The sequence below is a fragment of the Oryzias latipes genome, chromosome 6 (assembly GCF_002234675.1).
Source record: "Oryzias latipes chromosome 6, ASM223467v1".
Classification (NCBI taxonomy): Eukaryota; Metazoa; Chordata; class Actinopteri; order Beloniformes; family Adrianichthyidae; genus Oryzias; species Oryzias latipes.
The window spans coordinates 20,201,024-20,220,200 of record NC_019864.2 but is presented as its reverse complement, the minus strand read 5'-3'; the positions used below and the strand labels follow the sequence as shown (position 1 = coordinate 20,220,200).

Below are 19,177 nucleotides of genomic sequence, written 5' to 3'. Positions count from 1 at the left end.
TTATATTTGTTAGCAATTCACTCAATGAGTTTGACGAGGACTCAGCCTAACATGCGTGCCACGTTTGTGTATTTTGTATGAGCTGTACTTCGAGAGCACACAGATGATCCATTCCACAGCTATTGCCAGTTTAGAATAAGTTGACAAATGCACTTGCTTTATATAACGTAAATATGTTTCAGCCACTTTACTCCTGTCATCGTTTTTAGAAAAAGTTGTTGATTCATCTAATAGAATCCTATTCCATTTTTCAGATATGAATTATACGTTAGCAGGTGGCTGAGCACTGAAAACAGCCGGAACAGTCAGTGTTGAATGGACAGAGAATTTCATCGCTTTAAGATGATGACGAATGTACACATTTAAAAAAAAAATTCTCAAAGTTTGATAGTGGGGATTTAGTTTGAGTTGAGATGCAGTTCCAGCTACAGACACTGAATTTGACTGATAGCTGTTAATGACCAGAGTGCCTGTGTCTGTGTGAGTCTTTGCAACAACAACCCTTTCCTGCTCTCCTGAATATAGTGAACCTGGAGGGAGCAGACCATTTACAGTAGAACTTGTATAGGACACAAGCTGAGCTGGACTGTTAACATTAATTCCACAAAAAAGGGAGCTCCATGCAGATATTTGAGCACCAGGGGAAAAAGCTAAAATGATTAACAGGAACTGCAAGATCATTAGCCTTGGAACTTAAATCCAACAGTTCTTTTCTAGTTTGATCTTCTAGCCTCTTAAAAATAGGAATGTGCTGCAGACTAAAACATATCAATGCCCATTTAGAATGCCAGAATGCTGAACCAAATAAATACATGATGTATAGGGGGTCGAGTGTCAAGGGGCAATAATTATCAATTTCATCAACTGTTATTTTTCAAAGTATTGAATCTCTGAAGTCAATTCTGGGGACTGTTTCTAGAGTTCTGTGCTTGTCATTAATTTTATTCCCCAGATTTTAGTTAATTTGTTTTTAGCTTAAGCTTATTTTGATTGTTCATTTGCTCACAGTGCTGCTCCTGCTTTTTGTGTAGTTTCTGAGACGGACGCAGAAGGTGAAGAAGGGAACCAGACTACAGACTCATAGAAGATTTACCCAGAGAGCCAGTTTTATGAGGACGAAAGAGGTGGAGAGGGCGAGGAAGGAACTGACGCAAAAGTATTACAAGTTGGTTTTTAAATGAAGCTTTAGCAATAAGTGAAAAAAGAAATTTGGTTTAAATGAGATTTTCTGCTCAAAGAAACAATAAAAAACAAAACAGTTCATTCATGACAGCTTTTGGCAGGAACTGGTGGTGTAGGACCCAATGAATGCAGGAGACTAAGCATGGTGACTGAAACTTGAACATTTAATAAAGAAACTTCAACATGGCAAACCCCATGAAGAAGCAAAAAGATGACAAAGCAGATGACCTGACAGAAAAGAATAGAAAACCAAACACTTAAACGCACTGAGGGTCATTAACTAAATGAAGACAGCTGTGATTGATGATCAACCAGAACCTGGTGTGACCGACAGGAGGGCAACTGCAAACGGAACATGACCAGAACTAAGGAAATGCTCTAAAAATCCAAAATCCTCAGTTTGTGAATGGTCAGGCTGTTGGCATTTTACCCTCTTTTTCTTGGTCAACCTTGTTCAGCTTCAATGACTTGGAGAAAATCCCTAAATTTCAAATCTAAATGTGTCAAGAGATCAGCAAATTCATAAAAGATGTCAACGATGTAAAAAAAAAAACAATAAATTAGACAAAAAAATGTCTAAGCAAACATTTTATAAATCAAAGCAACTTTTCCGAAAGGTTTTCACATCCCTAGTTAATGTCTTTAATCCCACATCCTCACCTTTTGACTTTCCTGGTGTTTGTGGGGCGACGGCTCAGAGCTGGGCTCGCTCAGCTCCTCAGATTCAGAGGAGGAGCAGGACTTTCTTTCTCCGCTTAAGGCAGCGGGGGCCGACCTATAGCAGACAGAAAGACCTGAACTCCAGGAGCCGGGAAGACGGCGATGATGACTCTCTGCCAGGAAAGACTGAGTGGCTCCGAGGCTCCTGAGTATTCATAGACCCCGAAGATAAGTGACCATCTGTCCAGCACCCTCAGAGCGCCGTTTGACCTCTTTCTGATGCATTCCCTAATTGTTGAACTACTAAAGTCTGCTAACAAGTAATCTAGAAACTGAAGGATTTTTTACTTCTATGAGGATATTTTAGAATATAAAGTCACTGTTTATCAAGTTTATTGTTGGGAGTGGATTCACTGATTTACTGTTTTTCTTTTTTTTCCCGTTTTTCCTGAAATAAAAACAAATGTTTCTGAGAGCCAAGAAATTAGATCTTTTTAATTTTTTAATTTTTTAATTTAAACCCTTTTAAACAAAATATCTTTAGACTCTGACATCTGAATACTTTTGTATGTTGGACATTTGCATTGACATGAATACTGTGTACACAACTACTAATTGTATTACTAGCATGCATTTAAAATACAGCTAATTCACCAAAAAGAATAACCTTCAAGTAATTTTTTGTAAATAATTAGCTTTTTATTTTGTTTCAAAGAAATAATCCCATCTGCATTGACAGGAAAGTATGTCATATATTTCTAATTAGTCAATTTCACAATAAGATAAAAAATAAATACACTAATAACGCCTTTACTTTGTATGTTGTCCTTATAATGCTCTTATTTTGTAGATTTGTAGAAGCTGTAATTATAAAGCATATCAGTGTTTGTGTCTGAGGTTGGTCAGGTTATGTTCATTGGTGACTCACAGCGAGCAGATGTAAAGGTCAAAGCCGTCTTTTTTCACTTTAAGAGCAGGTGATGCATGAAAAGAGTAAAATATTACTTGGAGCTGTTGCTGAAAGGAAATCAGTTTTCCAATGCTTCTCTAACTCCTCCCCACTTGCTGATTAGTCACTCACTCTTGACCAATCAAATCCCTGAATGTCTTTCTTAGGAGTGAACTTTAACCATCAACACCCAGCTCAAGCAAACTTTGACCTTCCAGATCCAAGCTACATTAGCCAAAGTCAGAACAAAATGGTTTCCTATTTTTGTGATTCAGGAATTTGGGATTTTTATTTGATGTAAAGGTAAGGTCATTATTTCCATGCTGAACTGAAACCGGATTTTAGTTTTTGAGATTTGAGGGCCACACATCACCTTCGTTCTTTGTCAACAGATGATGCAGAACATGTTTCAGGAGGGGCTGTACCATGTGTTCTTCAAGGATTCCCCTGCCGCCCAGCCCCAGAGCCAGGCCTCGGATGATGCAGAGCTCAGCAATGCCAGGATTCATCGTTGGTTTGGAACTGTGGTTAATACAAGGCTGCTGATCATCGGGGTGAAATGCCGTTTGTTTGCTCAGTCAGGAAGTTGTAATACATTTCCATTTCCCAGCTCTGAATCCCTCAGCATGTGTGTCTTTAAAGGTCGTCCAGCTCCTCTGTTCGTTTGCTGCCATTCTTGCTACAGTCGGCTATGCATGCGTGAGGTATGACTGCTCGGTTTCCATGATATCTCCTGTGTGGTCCAGCCTATTTGTGAGTTGACATCCACTCTAACATGTAGATAAAAAGTGCTTTTCAGGTCCTGACTTTGTGCTTTTACAGTATGTGGCTGCTGGATGTCTGGCAATAGAAGTTCAGAGGAAAGCTGGCAAAGTGAAGGTAAACAGTCACCATATGAGAAATGTTTTCTCTAATAAATAAATAAATGTGAAGCATGTACTTTAATGCACTTTTTTCAACAAACAGATAATGGTATTGATGGGTCTGAACCTTTTCAGTCTGCTGTTTGGATGTTCTGCCCTGCTAGCCAACGGTCTTGTTTCAGCACCACCTGCCTCACTCAGCACATACCAGCAGGTAATTTGACCTCCTAATTCTTATTCCAAACATTCGTTCCAGACTCTCTGCCGGCAGGAGAGAGTCCATGAACTCCCTTCAGTATCTGCCCTTCCCCTGACCAGCGGGCAGGTTCCTATGTGGTGAAGGCGAGCTCCATCCTGTTTAACATCCAGTGTTTTCTGGGGTCGGTCTACATCATTTTCCTATCGTGGAGAGGCCTTCATCGCTACAGTTCTCCTCATCCTCAGACCTACAGCCGCATCCCACTGGTACTTTAACTTGTTTCATTATCCGCTCTACAAGAATTATGACAAAGTGGGGTCTTTGAGCCTGAATTTTATGGATAGACTTATTTGAAACTACCTTTATTATTTTATATATATATATATATATATATATATATATATATATATATATATATATATACAGTAAAAAATACAACACAACTATAAAGTTAAAATGTTTTAAGTAAGCTTTTCTGTACTATACTGCGCTCCTCTACTCTACTATACTCTATACTGCATTAGCTGTTCATAAAGATGCACTGCATGATACTTCTTCTTCTCTTTTTTACAAATCCATGAATCAAAATAATACTAAAGGATTTTCTTCACAGGATCCAGAAAATACTCGCAGCTCTTTGCTGGAACAAGAGGAGCTGGATCTGTGACAGTCCAAGATCTCAAAAACAACATTCATTTCTGAGCTGGTACATATTGGTACCAAGCCTCTGTCAGGACTCTGATGTGATTACAATGAAAACGCATCATTTCACAGAGCAGTTACTTCAAATCATGTTTTTAGAAAAATGTAACATTCAGCTTTTTAAAAAGTAACCACACTCTAACTATATTCTAACTTATTTCTGACAAATAAAGGCCTAAATCAATCCACTATCATGAACTATGTGATAGAAATGTAAGTTTACATGTTTGGTTTAAAGTTCTAACACTAATAAAATCTTGCATTTTACCTAAATGTGTTTATCGAGGTTTTATGGTATCTCAATCTTTTTAATTAAAAAAAAAAGAGTATTCCTTACAAATATTGCTAGTTATTGCATGTATTTTCAAACATCAGACGCTAGATGGCAGCAGTGTCACCACCTGTTCATTTTCCGAGTTACATTATTCCATTTTCACAAATCAAAACTTGTATTTTTCGTTTGAGTTTCTGAGAAATTCTACAGCAGTTGCTTCTGTTGCTAAATTTGAGTAAGATATAAATCCTTATTTTTCAGAGTTGATTTAAATGGGATCATGGACATTTTTTCTTAAACTTGGCCTAAACTTGAAAGACAAATGATAAAAACTTTAAAATAAAAGAAACATCAAAGGCACTGGTTGTATCTTTAAAACCCACATCAGTGATACACACACTGAAAAATGATGTGTGTTTGAGCTCTTCAGTGTCAGAGGATTTTATTAAGTATGTAAAAGCAAAGGTCTGCAGCGTGCTCCCTCTCCTTGTCTCCGTCACACACTCGCACGCATAAACATACTCATGTGAGTGAGAAAGTGCTGCTACTTTCTCACGGCATGTCTGACTAACAGCTTCCAGCTGTTGCCGTGGTTGGGAGAGCTGCTATGGGAACGTGTGGAGCACGGAGACTAACATGGGACTGATTAGTGACCGGACACGGAGCTGGAGACCAAAGTAAGGTGGGATGAGTCCAAGTATCCCCCAAAAAAGTACTTTTTTAGCAAAAAACAAGTAATTGCTGTTTGCAAACACTGGGTTTGGGTGTTTTTACATGTTGTTGAGGTATTTTTCTGATGATGGAGGATATAGATAAAGAAAATTCCGATTAAAATAGTTTTTCTGAGTATTTCTTTATTAAAATTGGGGTGAAGCAGGCGAAAAGATGGCGTTTGAAAGGCTTCCTGGTCTGCTCCATTCTGATGCATCCACATCTACATCTCTGTTTTCCTCATCTGGCTCAAAGTTGTACGGCTGGATAGCTCCAGTATTGGTCGCCATTTTTGCTGCACCGGTTATGTTGGATGATGGGAAGTGGGGTCAGGCTTACTCTGCGACAATGTTCCCACCCAAAACTCAAGGGGAACATTTTGTAACCCTTGTTCTATCTTAGATGACCCCACGCTTCCTTTGATGTGTTCTCCCTACCATGACAAAGGCGGATCACAAAGATCACAAATCATTGAAGAAAAAAGGTTCAGCGCACTGTCTAGTGGGTCTAGATGACCCAACTCCCAATGTTAATGTGCCTAGGATAGCACAAGGGCTAATAAGCTCCTTTCACTCTGCAGAAACTACGTCCTGGAAAATGACACAGGTTTTTTGATTTTGGCTAAAAACGTCATCATTTAAAAAAACAAACAAACAATGGGAACACTTTTACAACAGATCAAAAGACGATTGGAGTGGGACTTTAAGTAATTGTGTGTCTGTTCTAGAATATTCTATGGCAGTAAAGTAATTTGAAGTCAGATGAAGGGAAGTAAAAAGAATTCAAAGTCTTTGGTTTGGGTTTTCTGTTTGGAGGCCAGCTTCCTGTGACACGGAGGAAAAGCTTTTTTGGGGAGGAAATGGACGCAGTCTGGTTGTGATGACACAGCAGTGAGTCTCTAGACAAACAGAAGTGGTGACTGCGTGCCGACATCCTCTTTAACAGGTCAGGCTTGGTGCAACGTCTCTTGAGTGAAAGAAGAAAAAGACCAGAACAAAATCTTGAGAACATTCATCAATAATTTATTTTCTTACTCTCAAGAACCACCACGGCTTCTCATCATGAAAATTCATCATCAATTTCCAACAACACAGTTTTGTAAAATGTAAAGTTACTATACAAATTTTTAATAGAAAAAAGAATAAATTAACTGTGGAAATTGACTTTTCTTTTTTGTTATCAAGCCCACATTTTTTTCTACAACACCTTAAATGTTTTGTTACAGTTGAAGAGAACTGATAAAACGGAGTTACATGCGCTATGGTTTTGGTTGTCTACTATTAAACCGCCTGTTAAAATAAGCCTCATTTTGCACATCTGGTATTGAATCTATTGGTAATAATGAAGAAATGTCTAAACCCTAGAAGGACAAAGCAGTAACTGGTCATCTTGTAGCACCTGGAAAAGTTGTTTTAGTGTCAAAACATGGAAAAAGGGTCCCGCTTTTCAAACGATGAATGTGAATGCTTAAATAAAAAAAACCCACACAAACCGAACGGCACCCCTTCAAACATACAGAGAGAGAGCAGAGGCGGTGGGCGAATGAGGACAGAAAGTACGTTACACTTCTTCACAAAAGGCTCTGAGGTCGGAGCTCATAATACCATCTAAAGTGGATCAATGCGACATAAAATTGAATAAATGGAACATTTGTCTTTGGGGTCATTTGTTAGAGGGTCTGCAGGACATGCATAAGATTGTGTTCTTTAGCACACAACTAGCAGGTAAAGAATTCATAGGAAAACAGATTTATTTGCATTAAATACAGCCATAAATTGCTATCGATAGTAGCTACGGGTTTAGAGCTTTTTTAGAGACTTAATCTGAATATGATTGACTTTTTTTAGAACCCACTGTGGTGACAAATACCTCAAATAGGAGAGATCATTGAAAATGTAGATAAATGACAACACAGCAAAATGTATGGGCTCAGATTTGTCCTACCTCCTCCACAGCCGAACATCAGGACAACTCAGAAAGCCATGTGACAGAAAGTCCTTCAGCGTCTTTTGTAATTCTCAAAATTAACTATCTAAACACTTTTTGTACCATCAGTCATTTCAGATCAAGAAGAAGACACGTGAGACCAACCAGCTTCATACTAACCCAGATGTGCTTTTTAACCCTGTTCTGATCATCAGAGAACTGAGATGTGTGAGGAAATAAAACTTAAATTAAAGGTTAACTCCACAGTTTTCCTCCATGTCTGGATTGAAGCTGTTACTAGCAAATTCAAAACTAGCTCCTAGTAACCTAATTGCATTTCCAGCCCTCAATAGGCTGATCATTTTGTGCTCTACCCCAGTATGGCCAAGGGTCCTCTCGCTGTTGTTTCACTTTATGGCTTAAGCTTAATGGCCGTGTTTGCTGTAGTGCTAATTTACAGACCTAGTGTGGAGAACAAGCATGTTTTGGAGATGGTACATAGAAATTCTCCAGTTACATTTGAGCGATGGGTCCTGATTTAAGGTTGCCAGTTTGGAGCCAAAACGGAAGAAGTCGGAACCTATCGATTAAAACAACTCAGAGAGGTTTGTTGTTGTCATAACAACAAATTATGACATCTGAAACCCGCAGCTAAAATGTATTGTCCAAATGAAAAAACATCTATCATCAAACCATTTGTTTTAATGAGAAAAGATGTTGCTACAGCAGTGATGGGATCCTGATCATGGCTCCAAACATTCTGGCTTTCAGGACTGAACAGGTTTTTAAAGTGACAAAGAAAAATCTCCCAAATCTGCACTAAAAGCTCTTAAAGACAGACACAAACAAGTCTGAACAAGAAGACCAGTTTCCATACCTGGACGGCGTTTGCTAATGCTAAAATCCTCGTCTGCATCTTAGTCGGTGTTGAAGACAGCGTCCTGATTATGTTCCTTTGAATCTGCAAACTCAGCGCAGGCTGAAGTCAAGGCCCACAAACAGAGACATGGCCTGCTGATCCAGCATCTGCAGTAAGCTGAGGGGCAGTTGGCCTGCCATCATCTCTTTGATAAGAACAAATGGATAACTCAAGACAAAAGACAAACAATGGGAATGGTAACATAGAAATGCAGCAAAGGTCACTGGAGGTCTATAAATTGGTTGAAAGAGGTGGCTCAAATCCAGCAAGTGTCTTCTGAGGGGGTGGGAGTGCACTGTTGTAGTCTAAGTGCTACGAGATGTGATATGTAACCGATCAGATGTGGCTGATGTTGGTTGAGTGTGAGGAACTGCTCTGATATTCCGCTGTGCTCTGTTGTTCCCTCCTCTCCTCCTGATGCCTCGTGGTCGGTGTGCTTCAGAAAGGGCGGCGTTGTGCGATAGGGAAATGGTTGAAGTGGCTCTTTTTCAGTCCTCAGAGCTCTGACAGACGGGCAGAACGCAGAGGTGGGGGTATTTTCCCGCAGGGCTTCAAGGATGAGGTTGGTTTTTGAAGGGAGCAGTGAGGGACAGTGATGAGGCAGTAGGAAAGGACAATGAGGAGTTGTTGTTTTTTTAGGCGCTGTAGGAAAGTGTCAGACCAGAGTTCCAGGTTTGGCCTTGTCTTGTCCGTACCACTGCACATCTGCCAGTTCTGAACACAGGGGGCTGCTGAGAAAACAGCTGTCACTGAAAGACCTGCAAGAGAAGACGAGCAGGATCACTGAGAGCGGAGCAGCATTTCATCTCCATGGCAACATGAAGCTGAGGGCTTTTTATTGACACGTTGCTTTTTTAGGAAAACATTTGACAAAACATCTCGAATATTTGAGCAATTCTGAGGAGTGAATTGTGAAGAATAAAGAGATCATGCAAAAGATCAGGCAGGGACCCAGAAACAGAAGCAGGCTCCATCCCAAAGACAAAGATCAACAGCAAAGCCTCGTGATTCATGACAAACGCTGAGGAAGGAATTTAAATAAAGCCAAGAAAGAAGAAAAAAAAAATCAAGTTTAACCCAGTTTCCCTGACATATCAATACTAAAATAAAAGGAGGCATCAATATGCACTAAAATAATTAGAGCAATATAAAAGAGAAAAAATTAAACCACTAGTTTTGACCAAATATATTCTGCTGCAGATGCTTTGAAGAAAAACATTGTAGGTCTTGTTTGAAAGAAATGTGGATTTCTAATGTGGGCATGGTGCTGCTTCAGATTCCCAAAAACAGTGTCGGTTTATGACAGAATGGAGGCTGGGAGCTCAGACGATACCTCTATGCATCAGAGCTGGGCTGAGGGGACTGACAGACGTCCTCACTGGGAGAGCTGTCTGCTGTGCCTCTAAAGCAGGAGAGAGCGCACACATAAAGAAAGAGAGGGTTAGTAAAGACAAGCAGGAGAGAGGACTAAGAGTTATTAACAGAGTTCAGTGAGTGCTTCTGTTTTAAATGAGAGGTATAGAACAGAACTGCAATGTGAAAAAGAAAGTTTGAAAAAAGGGAGGTGTGTGTGCAGATGAAGCAGAGGAGCACCACAGCAAACTCCAGAACTGCAGTGGGAGCTTCTTACCCGCCCTTCCAGTTGAGGATGTGCTGTGGACTGCAGGGGGGTGTGGGTGTGGCTGCGTGCTCGCTGGACGGCGTCATACTCCGCTGACTGTGCGGGGACGCAGCTGGGGGGAGAGACGGTGATACACAGAGGTCATCAACTTTTACTATGGCTAAAACGCATGATTGAGCATCATGACGTGCTTTGCACAGCCCTCTGGTGAGTTCAAACCTCCCACATGCAAGTTAGCTCTGTAAGGTTTTAGAATTTGCAGCTATAAATTGATATATTAACTCTTTCAGGTTTGTTTAAAAAAAAAAGCCTTTTTCCTTTTGTTGTCTAGCAGGGTTTTTTTTAAGTGAATGCCTTTTTGACTGCATATTGTATTCTGCTTCCTGATTGGCTCCAGACTTGTCAATCAATTTCCTCCACGTTGTGTCTCCAGTTCAGAATACGTTCAGTTTTCCTGATCTACTTAAGTCTTTGTTGTTATTCTACAGTACTGAACTGATTTTTCTGTGACAGTTTGAGCTTTGAGAGTTTCAACAAGAGAGAAAAGAGTAAAAAATGTGAAGTGAGGGCTTTTACAGCCTTAAAACCACTATAAGTATTATAAAAAATAAAGATGGCAGCTTTGTTTATTTCACCTTTTGTGGGTTGTTTTTAGAATGTAACAACTGTAAATGAGGGGACACTGTCCGGACCTCTTCACTACTTTCCTGTTGTGACACAAGTCTAACTGTTACCTAGCAAACTACCACCAAATAAAAGTTTTCTCCAACAATCAAATCCTAAATACCAGTTTTGTAGTTAAAATGTGTTGCCATGTGACTAGAGGAGATGCATTACAGTCAAAAAGGCAATTACATAATTCCCTTTTCAGAGCATTTGTCTGCTCTGTACTTCTGAGGCTCAAATTTTCATTATTTATTGCCAGGTCTTCCATTTCTGGATGCACAAGAACATTCTACAGCAAAAAGTATTCTTCTATTTAGATATATTGTGTGAAAATCCATCAGACAGAAGTTTGAACTTTACTTAAAAACCAAACTGGATTCTTTATGCTCCTTTCCATTTCTATTTCCTGCTATAAAAAGTTCCAAAAAGTCATGATGTGACGTCCCATTAGGACTGACACCTGAAAGATGCTTCTTCACTTTCATGAAAGTGGAGAGACAAAATGCCGGATTACCTGGCGAGCCCTTGATGAGAGTCCCGACGCGACTCCCTCGACCATGTCCCAGAGTGCCTTGCTGCGACCCAGTCTCAGAGGAAGTGGATCCTGAATGCGAGTGACTCCTTTCCTTCAGACTCCCAGACGATCTCTGATACCAACACCGTAACTCCTCAGACACGGCGGCCCTCCCCCCTCCACCGCCATCTCTCCCCAATGAAGGAGTCCGTACGATCTGTGAGCGTGAAGGTGTGAGGCGGCCACTCCCCTCTCCTCCCTCCTCTCCTCCCCCCCACGCTTCTTTGTACAGTCCCCCGGCTGTGTAGGAACTGGAGGTCTTGAACTGAGCCTTTACGCTGTAGTGGCCTTCCTGGTCGCTCTCCAGGCTGCGCACCACCACCGGGTTGGGGCTGCCCTCCACATACAGAGGGTATTCTTTGATGCGGTACTGCGAGGAGGGCTGGCTCTGGCTGTGAAGATAGACCCCATGGTGTCCTCCTCCTATCCCACCTCCTCCTGATCCTCCAACAGAACCGTTTTTAGCTGCCAGATTTGGCATAGAGCCCGAGTTTGAAGAACCTAAATGACCTGCAGATCTGTGGAGGTGAAAAAATGATGTTTACTGATGCATATTTGCAAAGAACAGCTGTGCATTTCTTCACAAGGAATTCCTCTCACCTGTGCCTCTGACGCTGCCTCTGCCTCGCTTTAGAGGGCGAGTCTTCTCCTAAAGTGGAGTAGTTTGGGTTGCTCCCAGGGGCTCCCCCTGATGGGTAGTAATGCTCTGAGCTGCTTTGGCTGGTGCAGGATGAACAGTCATCCAGTGGGTCAGAACCATTGGAGCTGCGTCCTGGACCAAGGAAGAAGTCAGGACTGCCCAGAGTGTGCGGGTGAGCGTCCGGATCTGATACTAGCAGTTTACCCTGAGACTCAAGGCTGGAGCTGCGGTTCCTAAAGTGCTGAGAGAGACTGTGCAGACGTGTGGGACTGATGTCCACTGACCTGTGTTACAAAGGAGGACAAATCCTTTTTATTTACAACGAACAACCTGACGATTTTTAAGGCAGGCATTGATTTCCTGAGTGTTTTTTTTAAAATGAGGAATGAGCTGACTGACCTGGTGGAATGTACATAGTGTGGAGTTCTGACTTTCATGTCCGGGGTTGATGGCATGCTGGACTGAGAGTTCCAGTGAGGCATGTTCCTGATGGGGCTGTTCTGGAGGGAGTTACTGCCCCCGGCGTCGGCACTGCCCGAACTTGGAAAACGTCTGTGGCTGAAAAGAGGAGTAGAAAGGAAAGAATGATCTCCTCTGTTTGAAGCATCCATCAAGTACATCATCTTCAAAATCTGATCAACGTATTTATCACTCAACACCTATGATGATGTCATTCATGAGTTCACCAAAAACTGATAGAAATGCAATTTGAAAAATTGAACACATAACTTCTGACTGTAAATAGAAGTATATGCTCATGTTATTTTAACGGATGAGAAATCTCTTCTCACCTGGAGTGAGATGAGCGCTTTTTGATTTTTTCATACGGCTCATCCAGTGAGGATTCGCTCCACATTTTTGGCTTAATGGGAGATTTATCATAGTCTGAGCGCGTGTAGTGCATATGTCGCAAGCCGTCCAGAGACTGCGGGGGAGGGGGCCGACTATGAGATGGTGGTCTGGGAGGGAGGCCCTTGTGGGGAGATGCTACCGGAGAGTACGTTGGTGTACCTGTGACTTGAGGATCATCTAAAACAAGATGACAAACGAAAGCTTTGTAAAGGTTTGTCATATTTCAAATCCAGTTTGAATCCCAATGATCAATGTTCTATGGAGGAGAAAACAAGAGTAAAGGCTTACCATCATCTAAAACCAATGCATCTGATAACGAGCTGTCTTCAGAACAAATGTTGGCTTCTACAAGAGAAGAGGACATGAAACAACAACATAAGAGATTATAACAAAATATTCTTATGTTTCACTTTGTTCTCTGTAAATAAATAAAATAAAACAGCTTGAAAAGGGTCTAAAAATGCTCCAAACACTACTTCTTTGGAGTAAATCAGTTCAATTTGAAAAAGAGATGACAGCTCAGACAAAAGCAGATATGGAAACGGTTTAATTTCCCTGTAGCACACAGGAGGTTATGGGTACCTTCGATGATAAGGGACGCCCTCTGCGTTGGTTTTTTGCCTGAGCGGATGCGGTACTCATTGATGGAGTTTTCAATTTCCTGGAGCTTTTTCAAAGCGTTCAGATAAGAAGTCTTCCTCTGTTTCTTCAGCTTCTTACTGCTCACGTGAGGGTCGCTGGCGAGACGCCTGGCTGCTTCCGTAATCTGAGACTGAATGGCAAACTCGCGCTCCAAGCGCTCCAGCTCCTCTTCCTGACAAAAACACGCACAGGAAAAGTTTGGTCAAACAAAAGCAGTATGCCCAAGAACAACAAGACTTATTTTGAAGGCATTAATTGAATCTAAAACCTGCAGAAGTTAACAGTGGCAGAGAAAACAGAACTGATATACTGACCACCCTACACATGCTACAGCATTACAGATAAACCCATATCAACAAACATAACCAGTACAAATATAGAAACATAGACATAAATCAATTTGACTCCATAAAACAGAACAGGAATGTCTATTTAGATTGATTTCATTTTAGATTACTCAAACTGAAGGAAAATTCTGTTCCATTGTGTGCATGATTTGAAGGTGTAAGGACAAAAGCAGCTCTTGCTTTTGAGGCAGTTTTCTGATGTTCTATCCCTGGACTGTTTTCAAAGCACACAACCACAGCATTACACACATGTGGGGGCACGCACAATCCTACTATCACCACTTCCTGTGGTAAGAACTCTGCAAGACTATATTTAGAAGCTCTACTCCTTTGGAAAATTTACCCGTGGCAAAAAAAAGGATAACTTTCTTTGAACCCGGATGTATCAGTTTTACTCCAAAAAGTGGAGCTCAACTGTTTCATATAAATGTTTACATTTCTTTTAGAAATGAGCATTGCAAACAGCAGAACAGGTGTTGACAACAGAGGGCCTAAAGCAGCAAAAACAGGGAGCCTTTACCTCTCCCTTAGGTAGAATTTTCTGCTCATCCAGTTTAAAGGCGGTGCCAATCTTCCGTCTCACTGTGGGGGGCTCCTCCCCTGGATCTAAAGGATATTCTTTCGGGAGCTTCCCTGTTAGTTCCTAGAAGGAAGAAGACCAGAATATATTAATAAAAAGTCATTGTGAGAAAAAGTGATGATAAATGTTGATTCCTACCGCTTCTCTAATACAGATGCTCTTGAGTTCCTCTAGTCGCTGTTTGAGCGTTTCCTCCAAAGCTTCCTGCCTGGCCCTCAGCGCTGCCAGCATGTCCTTTTTAGCTGTCTGGGAGCTGTCCGATTCCTGAGAGCCTATGAGATGCAAAATACACCGTAAATAAAGCCACAAGTCCGAGCTGGTGCTGCGGGGCAAATTTGAGAGGGGAGGGATCCACTCTAGTGTGCACCTGCTGCTCTCACAGGATGTTTACAGGGAAGTGAGTGGAAGGTTTTGATAAGAAGGAAAAAAAATTGCTACAAGTTTGTGTGAGGCATGCAAGGAAAGGCCAATTTAGGACAAAAGCGCATGACGCACTTTTCCAAGGTCCATAGATGGTGCCAATCGTGTTTGGAACAGCACCCACTTACCCCTCACCCTTCACCCACACACACACAGTGTTTCTATCTGCTGCTCCCTGGCTGACCTAACATAAACTGCACAGTCAAACATTCACACAATACAAAAGTAACCACAGCTGAAAATGTTTTGTCGCAAAAAAATAAAGAAAATAATCTCCTTTGTTTTAAGACGCAAAACATTTATCTGGAATTTTGGTTTTCTGGTATGAGAACAGAGACGACTGTGAAACGAACCGATTTTAGGTTTAGGTTTGTTAGCTAGTTTGAGGTTTATGCAACAACAAAAAACTTCAAAACTTGAAAAATCTGTTTTAACTACAAGTAAGACTCAACTGTTAGAGTAAAGTAGGGGAATCTAGTAAAACCAATAGTAATTTGTGGTGGATTACAAGCTTATTGTGACCCTGGACAGAAACTGAGACATCACTCAAACTGATCAACTTAAAACAGTAAAAATGAATAAAAAATAAACTGCAATAAAATGTGTAAAATAGAGACAAAAATGAGTTAAACACCAGCTGATAAAAAAATGCTTCTTGTTCCTAGTAGCTTAAGTTAAAATGATAATGAATAAAGTAAATTACTGACACAAGTGCTTCATTCTTCCTATAAGTGATGTTAAAATCATGCTAATATAACAAATTAATTTTTGGTGGCTGATTTTTTTATATGTCTGTTTATTTTTAACAGTGAAGCGCTTTGAGCTGCTCTAAGCAGAAAGGAAAACCATCAGCTGACTGAAACTACATCAAAGCTAAAACATTTCAATATTTAGGTACAGTGATCCCTCGCTATAACGCGGTTTACTTTTCACGGTTTCGCTACTTCACGGATTTGCATCGTGCATTGTGTTCTGCATTCTGATTGGCTAAAAAGTCACTCAGATTCTTCTCTACCTGTGCGTCAATAACGTTGCAGTTTAATATGTACACGTACGTAAAACAGCTTGCCAAATTTACAACACGTACGTGCAAATCATCTTGCCATTTCAAGTTTCTCTAAAACCCATAGAAAAAAGAGCGACAACAACTGCCTATCATTATGTTCTTCTCTCGAACAAACACACCTGCACCGCGTTTTCTCCCGTTTAATCCAAAACTCGGGTCGCGGTGGGCGGTGCTAATCCCCGCGATTTGAAGCCTTCTGTTCACATTGATGATTAAAATTATTATTTGACAGTACAGTACAGTTATTTGTTGAAAAAAAGTTGCTAAAGTACTTTTATTTGTGAAACAAATGCTTGAGCCTGTAAAATCGTTTGTTCTTTTTTTTCAATGTATAATAGAGGATTTAATTGTATAATGATTGTAAAAAAAATAAAAGGTTTCTACTTCACGGATTTTGCCTATTACGGGTTCTTTTTGGAACGTAACCCCCGCGAAAAACAAGGGTTTACTGTACATTAGTTTGACACCACATATACATGCACAGTACGTGATGTTTGTGTAAAGCAGGTATGAAACGACCTCTTTGCTCCACATGGAACCAATTTTGTGGAAACCAATTTTTTGTCATTTTAATTAACATTATGATTAACACGACCTATCATTGTTGGGCTTCAGAACTCTCCTGCCTTGCATGATGTGGTCACGGACAACGGTCTGATTGAATGTCTAAGTCGAGCTTTAACTGCAGTTTGTCTAAACCTGACCTCAATGCATTGACTGGCTGGGTGCCAAAACTGAATAAGTGTGAGAACCTTCAACAGGAAATGTGACGCCACTTTCTAGCAGCAGCTGTTTCTGTCTTTTAAGTTGTCAGCAAGACTCCTCATTGTCTGCACTTGCATACAGACCAGTACATTGGCATACTGGCCCTCTGTGACTGTCTCTTAATGTTTCTTAATTCTCTCTTTTCGCTGGCACAGACACACACTCACCTGAGGAGAGAAGGCTGCCACTGCTGCCACTGATAATCTTTCCCTTGCTGCCCATGTTGGCCAGCTTGGACGTCTTCAAAGTTCCTGTTTCTGTAAGATCTATGGCGATCTCGCTTAAACTCCGTGCTGCGTGGATCTTTGACTGCAGGGAACAAATAGAGAGGGATTCATCGTCATCATCATGAAAAAGCTCCATAAACTTAAAAAACAAGAGCATTTGACATCTCAGTTGCTTAATAGATGCTTTTATAATCTTGGGGGAACGACTGACCTTGCTCTGCTTGCGGTCCAGGTAGAACTGGTGTTGGCTAATAGCCATGGCCCAGATGGACTTGATGAGGGCGGGACAGGCGTACCAGGTATGGACAGCAATGCCACTGTGACCAAACGTCCTTCTCGTTACTGACGCCCTACAGTTGGAGCGGAAACGAGACCTCCTTATATACACTGAATACAGATAGAAGCTCTACATTTAGGAATCACAACACGTATGATGGAACACTTCAGTAAAGACTGCTCACAAATAAAGATTCCTTTTTTTGCAAAGCCACACACAGTTCTCTCTTTTAAACATTCGAACTTAGCGGAGCAGTGGACCGGTCTAATGACAGCTTCTTTTAAAAACCCCAACAGTCTGCTTCATCAGGCCCATCTCCTTTATAATTCCTCACTTTGTACAAACATATGTGTCCTGCTAAAAGCACACGTATGGTAATAATTAGATTTCAATCTGCATAAGCTTCCATCAGGACATCTTCAGTTTGCTCTGCTGCCAACATTCCCAGTTAGACTGCCAAGTTTCTGTCTGTTTTGCATAAATGTTCTTAAATGATAGGATATGCCACCAGACAATAGTATTAATTCAAAGCTAATGTTTCCCTAAGTGTATCTATAACTGAGGAAAAACCATTTTACATTAGGATTAAGCTGTAATACTTCAAACCTGAGTAGAAATCAATGTGTGTGAGAAAAGAAGTGTTACACTGTCATTTCCTCAAGTCGAAGTGCTGCAAAAGTCAATCCAAGCATCAGTTTGTGATATAAATTTACCTCCTGGGGTCATGAACTTCCACTGAAAACTTCTTCTCTCTGAAGTAAAGGTTCTCCAGCTGACGCCATTGGAACACCTGAGGCCAAACAGAACCAGGAGAAGAACAAACAGATCACAGGTCAGCATGTTTCACTTGTAAGCCACAGCCTTTCTTATCCCTGAATGCTTCAAATTCAAGAAGGTGCTTGGCGGAATAAATAGGAGAGATGATACAAGGAAAGCAGAGGTCCAAGGTCTATGATCAGGCCCAGACCAAATAGTGTTTTTAAAGCAGATCCTAAAGTTAGATGGCCTTACTTTAGAGTAACACAGTCTGAGAGGAGGCTTATTTTACTCCCCAAACCTTTTTTTTCTTGTAATCCGTCTCTTAAACAATCAAATCCTCTGTAAAAAAAAAAAAAAAGGTAAGAGCAGCTGGAAAACAAAGCCTCCCTCAAGATGTACTCCACAGCACGTGTTTCTCCTCTGTCCTTTCAACCATCAGGGAACAAAAAGTTTGAAGGTGGTGGTGCTCCACCATCTGTAGATTTTGGGGAGAGAAAGCGTGTGAGGTAAAAAATTTCTTCCTCTCCTGCAGTTCTGCTGGGAGGGTTGAGATGAGAGGGGGCGTTTATGCCTCCCCCTCCCCGTGACCCCTCCCTCCCTCCCTCCCTCAGGGATTGTGGGTTTTTGCTCTGAGCTGTGGTTGGGAGGTGTGTGTACAAAGAAAGTTTGGGTGGAGGGGGTGGCAGTGTGTGTCTGGGGTGGTAAAGTGGGAGAGAAAGCTTCTGCAGCCTTGTGATTGAGGAGCTCTTGTTTTGTTAGCCAGATCTTTCTGAGCACACGGTCTTGAATCTGTTTCTTGTTAGCCAGAAAGTAAAAGGGGAGCTTTTTTTTGGGACCAAATGATTTTCTGTATCTTCTAGCTGGCATTTTAAACCTCAAAAATGACTGTAAGGGCGTAAAGATGAATATTCCTGTTATGACAGAAGAAAAGGGAGTAAAAGCCAGTGAAGGGAGTAACAGGTCACTGCACAGGAATTTTAAAATCTTAGTAAAACAATGAACAGAAGGATGAGGAGGAGGAGAAGGAGGAGAGGACAGCAATAATTTTCTGCCTACGTAAATGTCATCATGAAATCTGTTGTTTAATCAAAGTTCTTGCTGTACCGTACCCTCTCAGTGGAGTGTAAAGTGGTAATGTAGCATGCTGCTAAACATAGCAGGTTAATAGTTACAGAGTGTTTGTTACATACGGCTAAAGCTGTGGAGGTGAGATATGCATCTAAACATAATGCTGAACAAAATCTTTAAAAACAACAACAAAAAAAGCTTCCCTTATCAAGCAAGTGTTGGTGTTTTGAGATACGCTGCTGTAATTGAGTTTCCGGAACTTTCAGAGGCTACGTGCTGCCAATTTAC

At 41.0% G+C, this 19,177-nt stretch overlaps 2 protein-coding genes across 8 annotated transcripts in view; one reads left to right on the top strand and one right to left on the bottom strand.

Annotated features, from left to right (window-relative positions):
- The first annotated feature begins 2,724 nt into the window (after positions 1–2,724).
- Positions 2,725–4,828, top strand: LOC111947542. The gene is made up of 7 exons (XM_023955913.1): positions 2,725–3,094; positions 3,184–3,345; positions 3,434–3,544; positions 3,614–3,670; positions 3,758–3,868; positions 3,973–4,119; positions 4,467–4,828. Exons 2-7 carry the CDS (start codon positions 3,184–3,186, stop codon positions 4,518–4,520), a joined length of 642 nt encoding a protein of 213 aa, XP_023811681.1. The 5' UTR covers positions 2,725–3,094; the 3' UTR covers positions 4,521–4,828.
- A 1,713-nt stretch (positions 4,829–6,541) lies between these two features.
- The window catches only part of frmd4a (FERM domain containing 4A), an 83,855-nt gene continuing 71,219 nt past the window's right edge, over positions 6,542–19,177 (bottom strand). For 4 of the 7 annotated variants that reach the window (XM_011476222.3, XM_011476218.3, XM_011476216.3 and 1 more), the window contains exons 12-24: positions 17,776–17,852; positions 16,997–17,138; positions 16,726–16,867; positions 14,446–14,579; positions 14,248–14,370; positions 13,321–13,552; positions 13,027–13,083; positions 12,678–12,915; positions 12,286–12,444; positions 11,847–12,170; positions 11,187–11,764; positions 10,016–10,118; positions 6,542–9,143 (exon numbers count right to left, since the gene is read on the bottom strand). In XM_011476222.3, the coding sequence (XP_011474524.1) occupies positions 9,041–9,143; positions 10,016–10,118; positions 11,187–11,764; positions 11,847–12,170; positions 12,286–12,444; positions 12,678–12,915; positions 13,027–13,083; positions 13,321–13,552; positions 14,248–14,370; positions 14,446–14,579; positions 16,726–16,867; positions 16,997–17,138; positions 17,776–17,852 (2,412 nt within the window). In that variant the 3' untranslated portion in view covers positions 6,542–9,040. Of the gene's footprint in view, positions 9,144–9,718; positions 9,788–10,015; positions 10,119–11,186; positions 11,765–11,846; positions 12,171–12,285; positions 12,445–12,677; positions 12,916–13,026; positions 13,084–13,320; positions 13,553–14,247; positions 14,371–14,445; positions 14,580–16,725; positions 16,868–16,996; positions 17,139–17,775; positions 17,853–19,177 lie in introns of all 7 variants that reach the window. The other 3 variants (XM_011476224.3, XM_011476221.3, XM_011476217.3) reach the window with 3 other exon arrangements.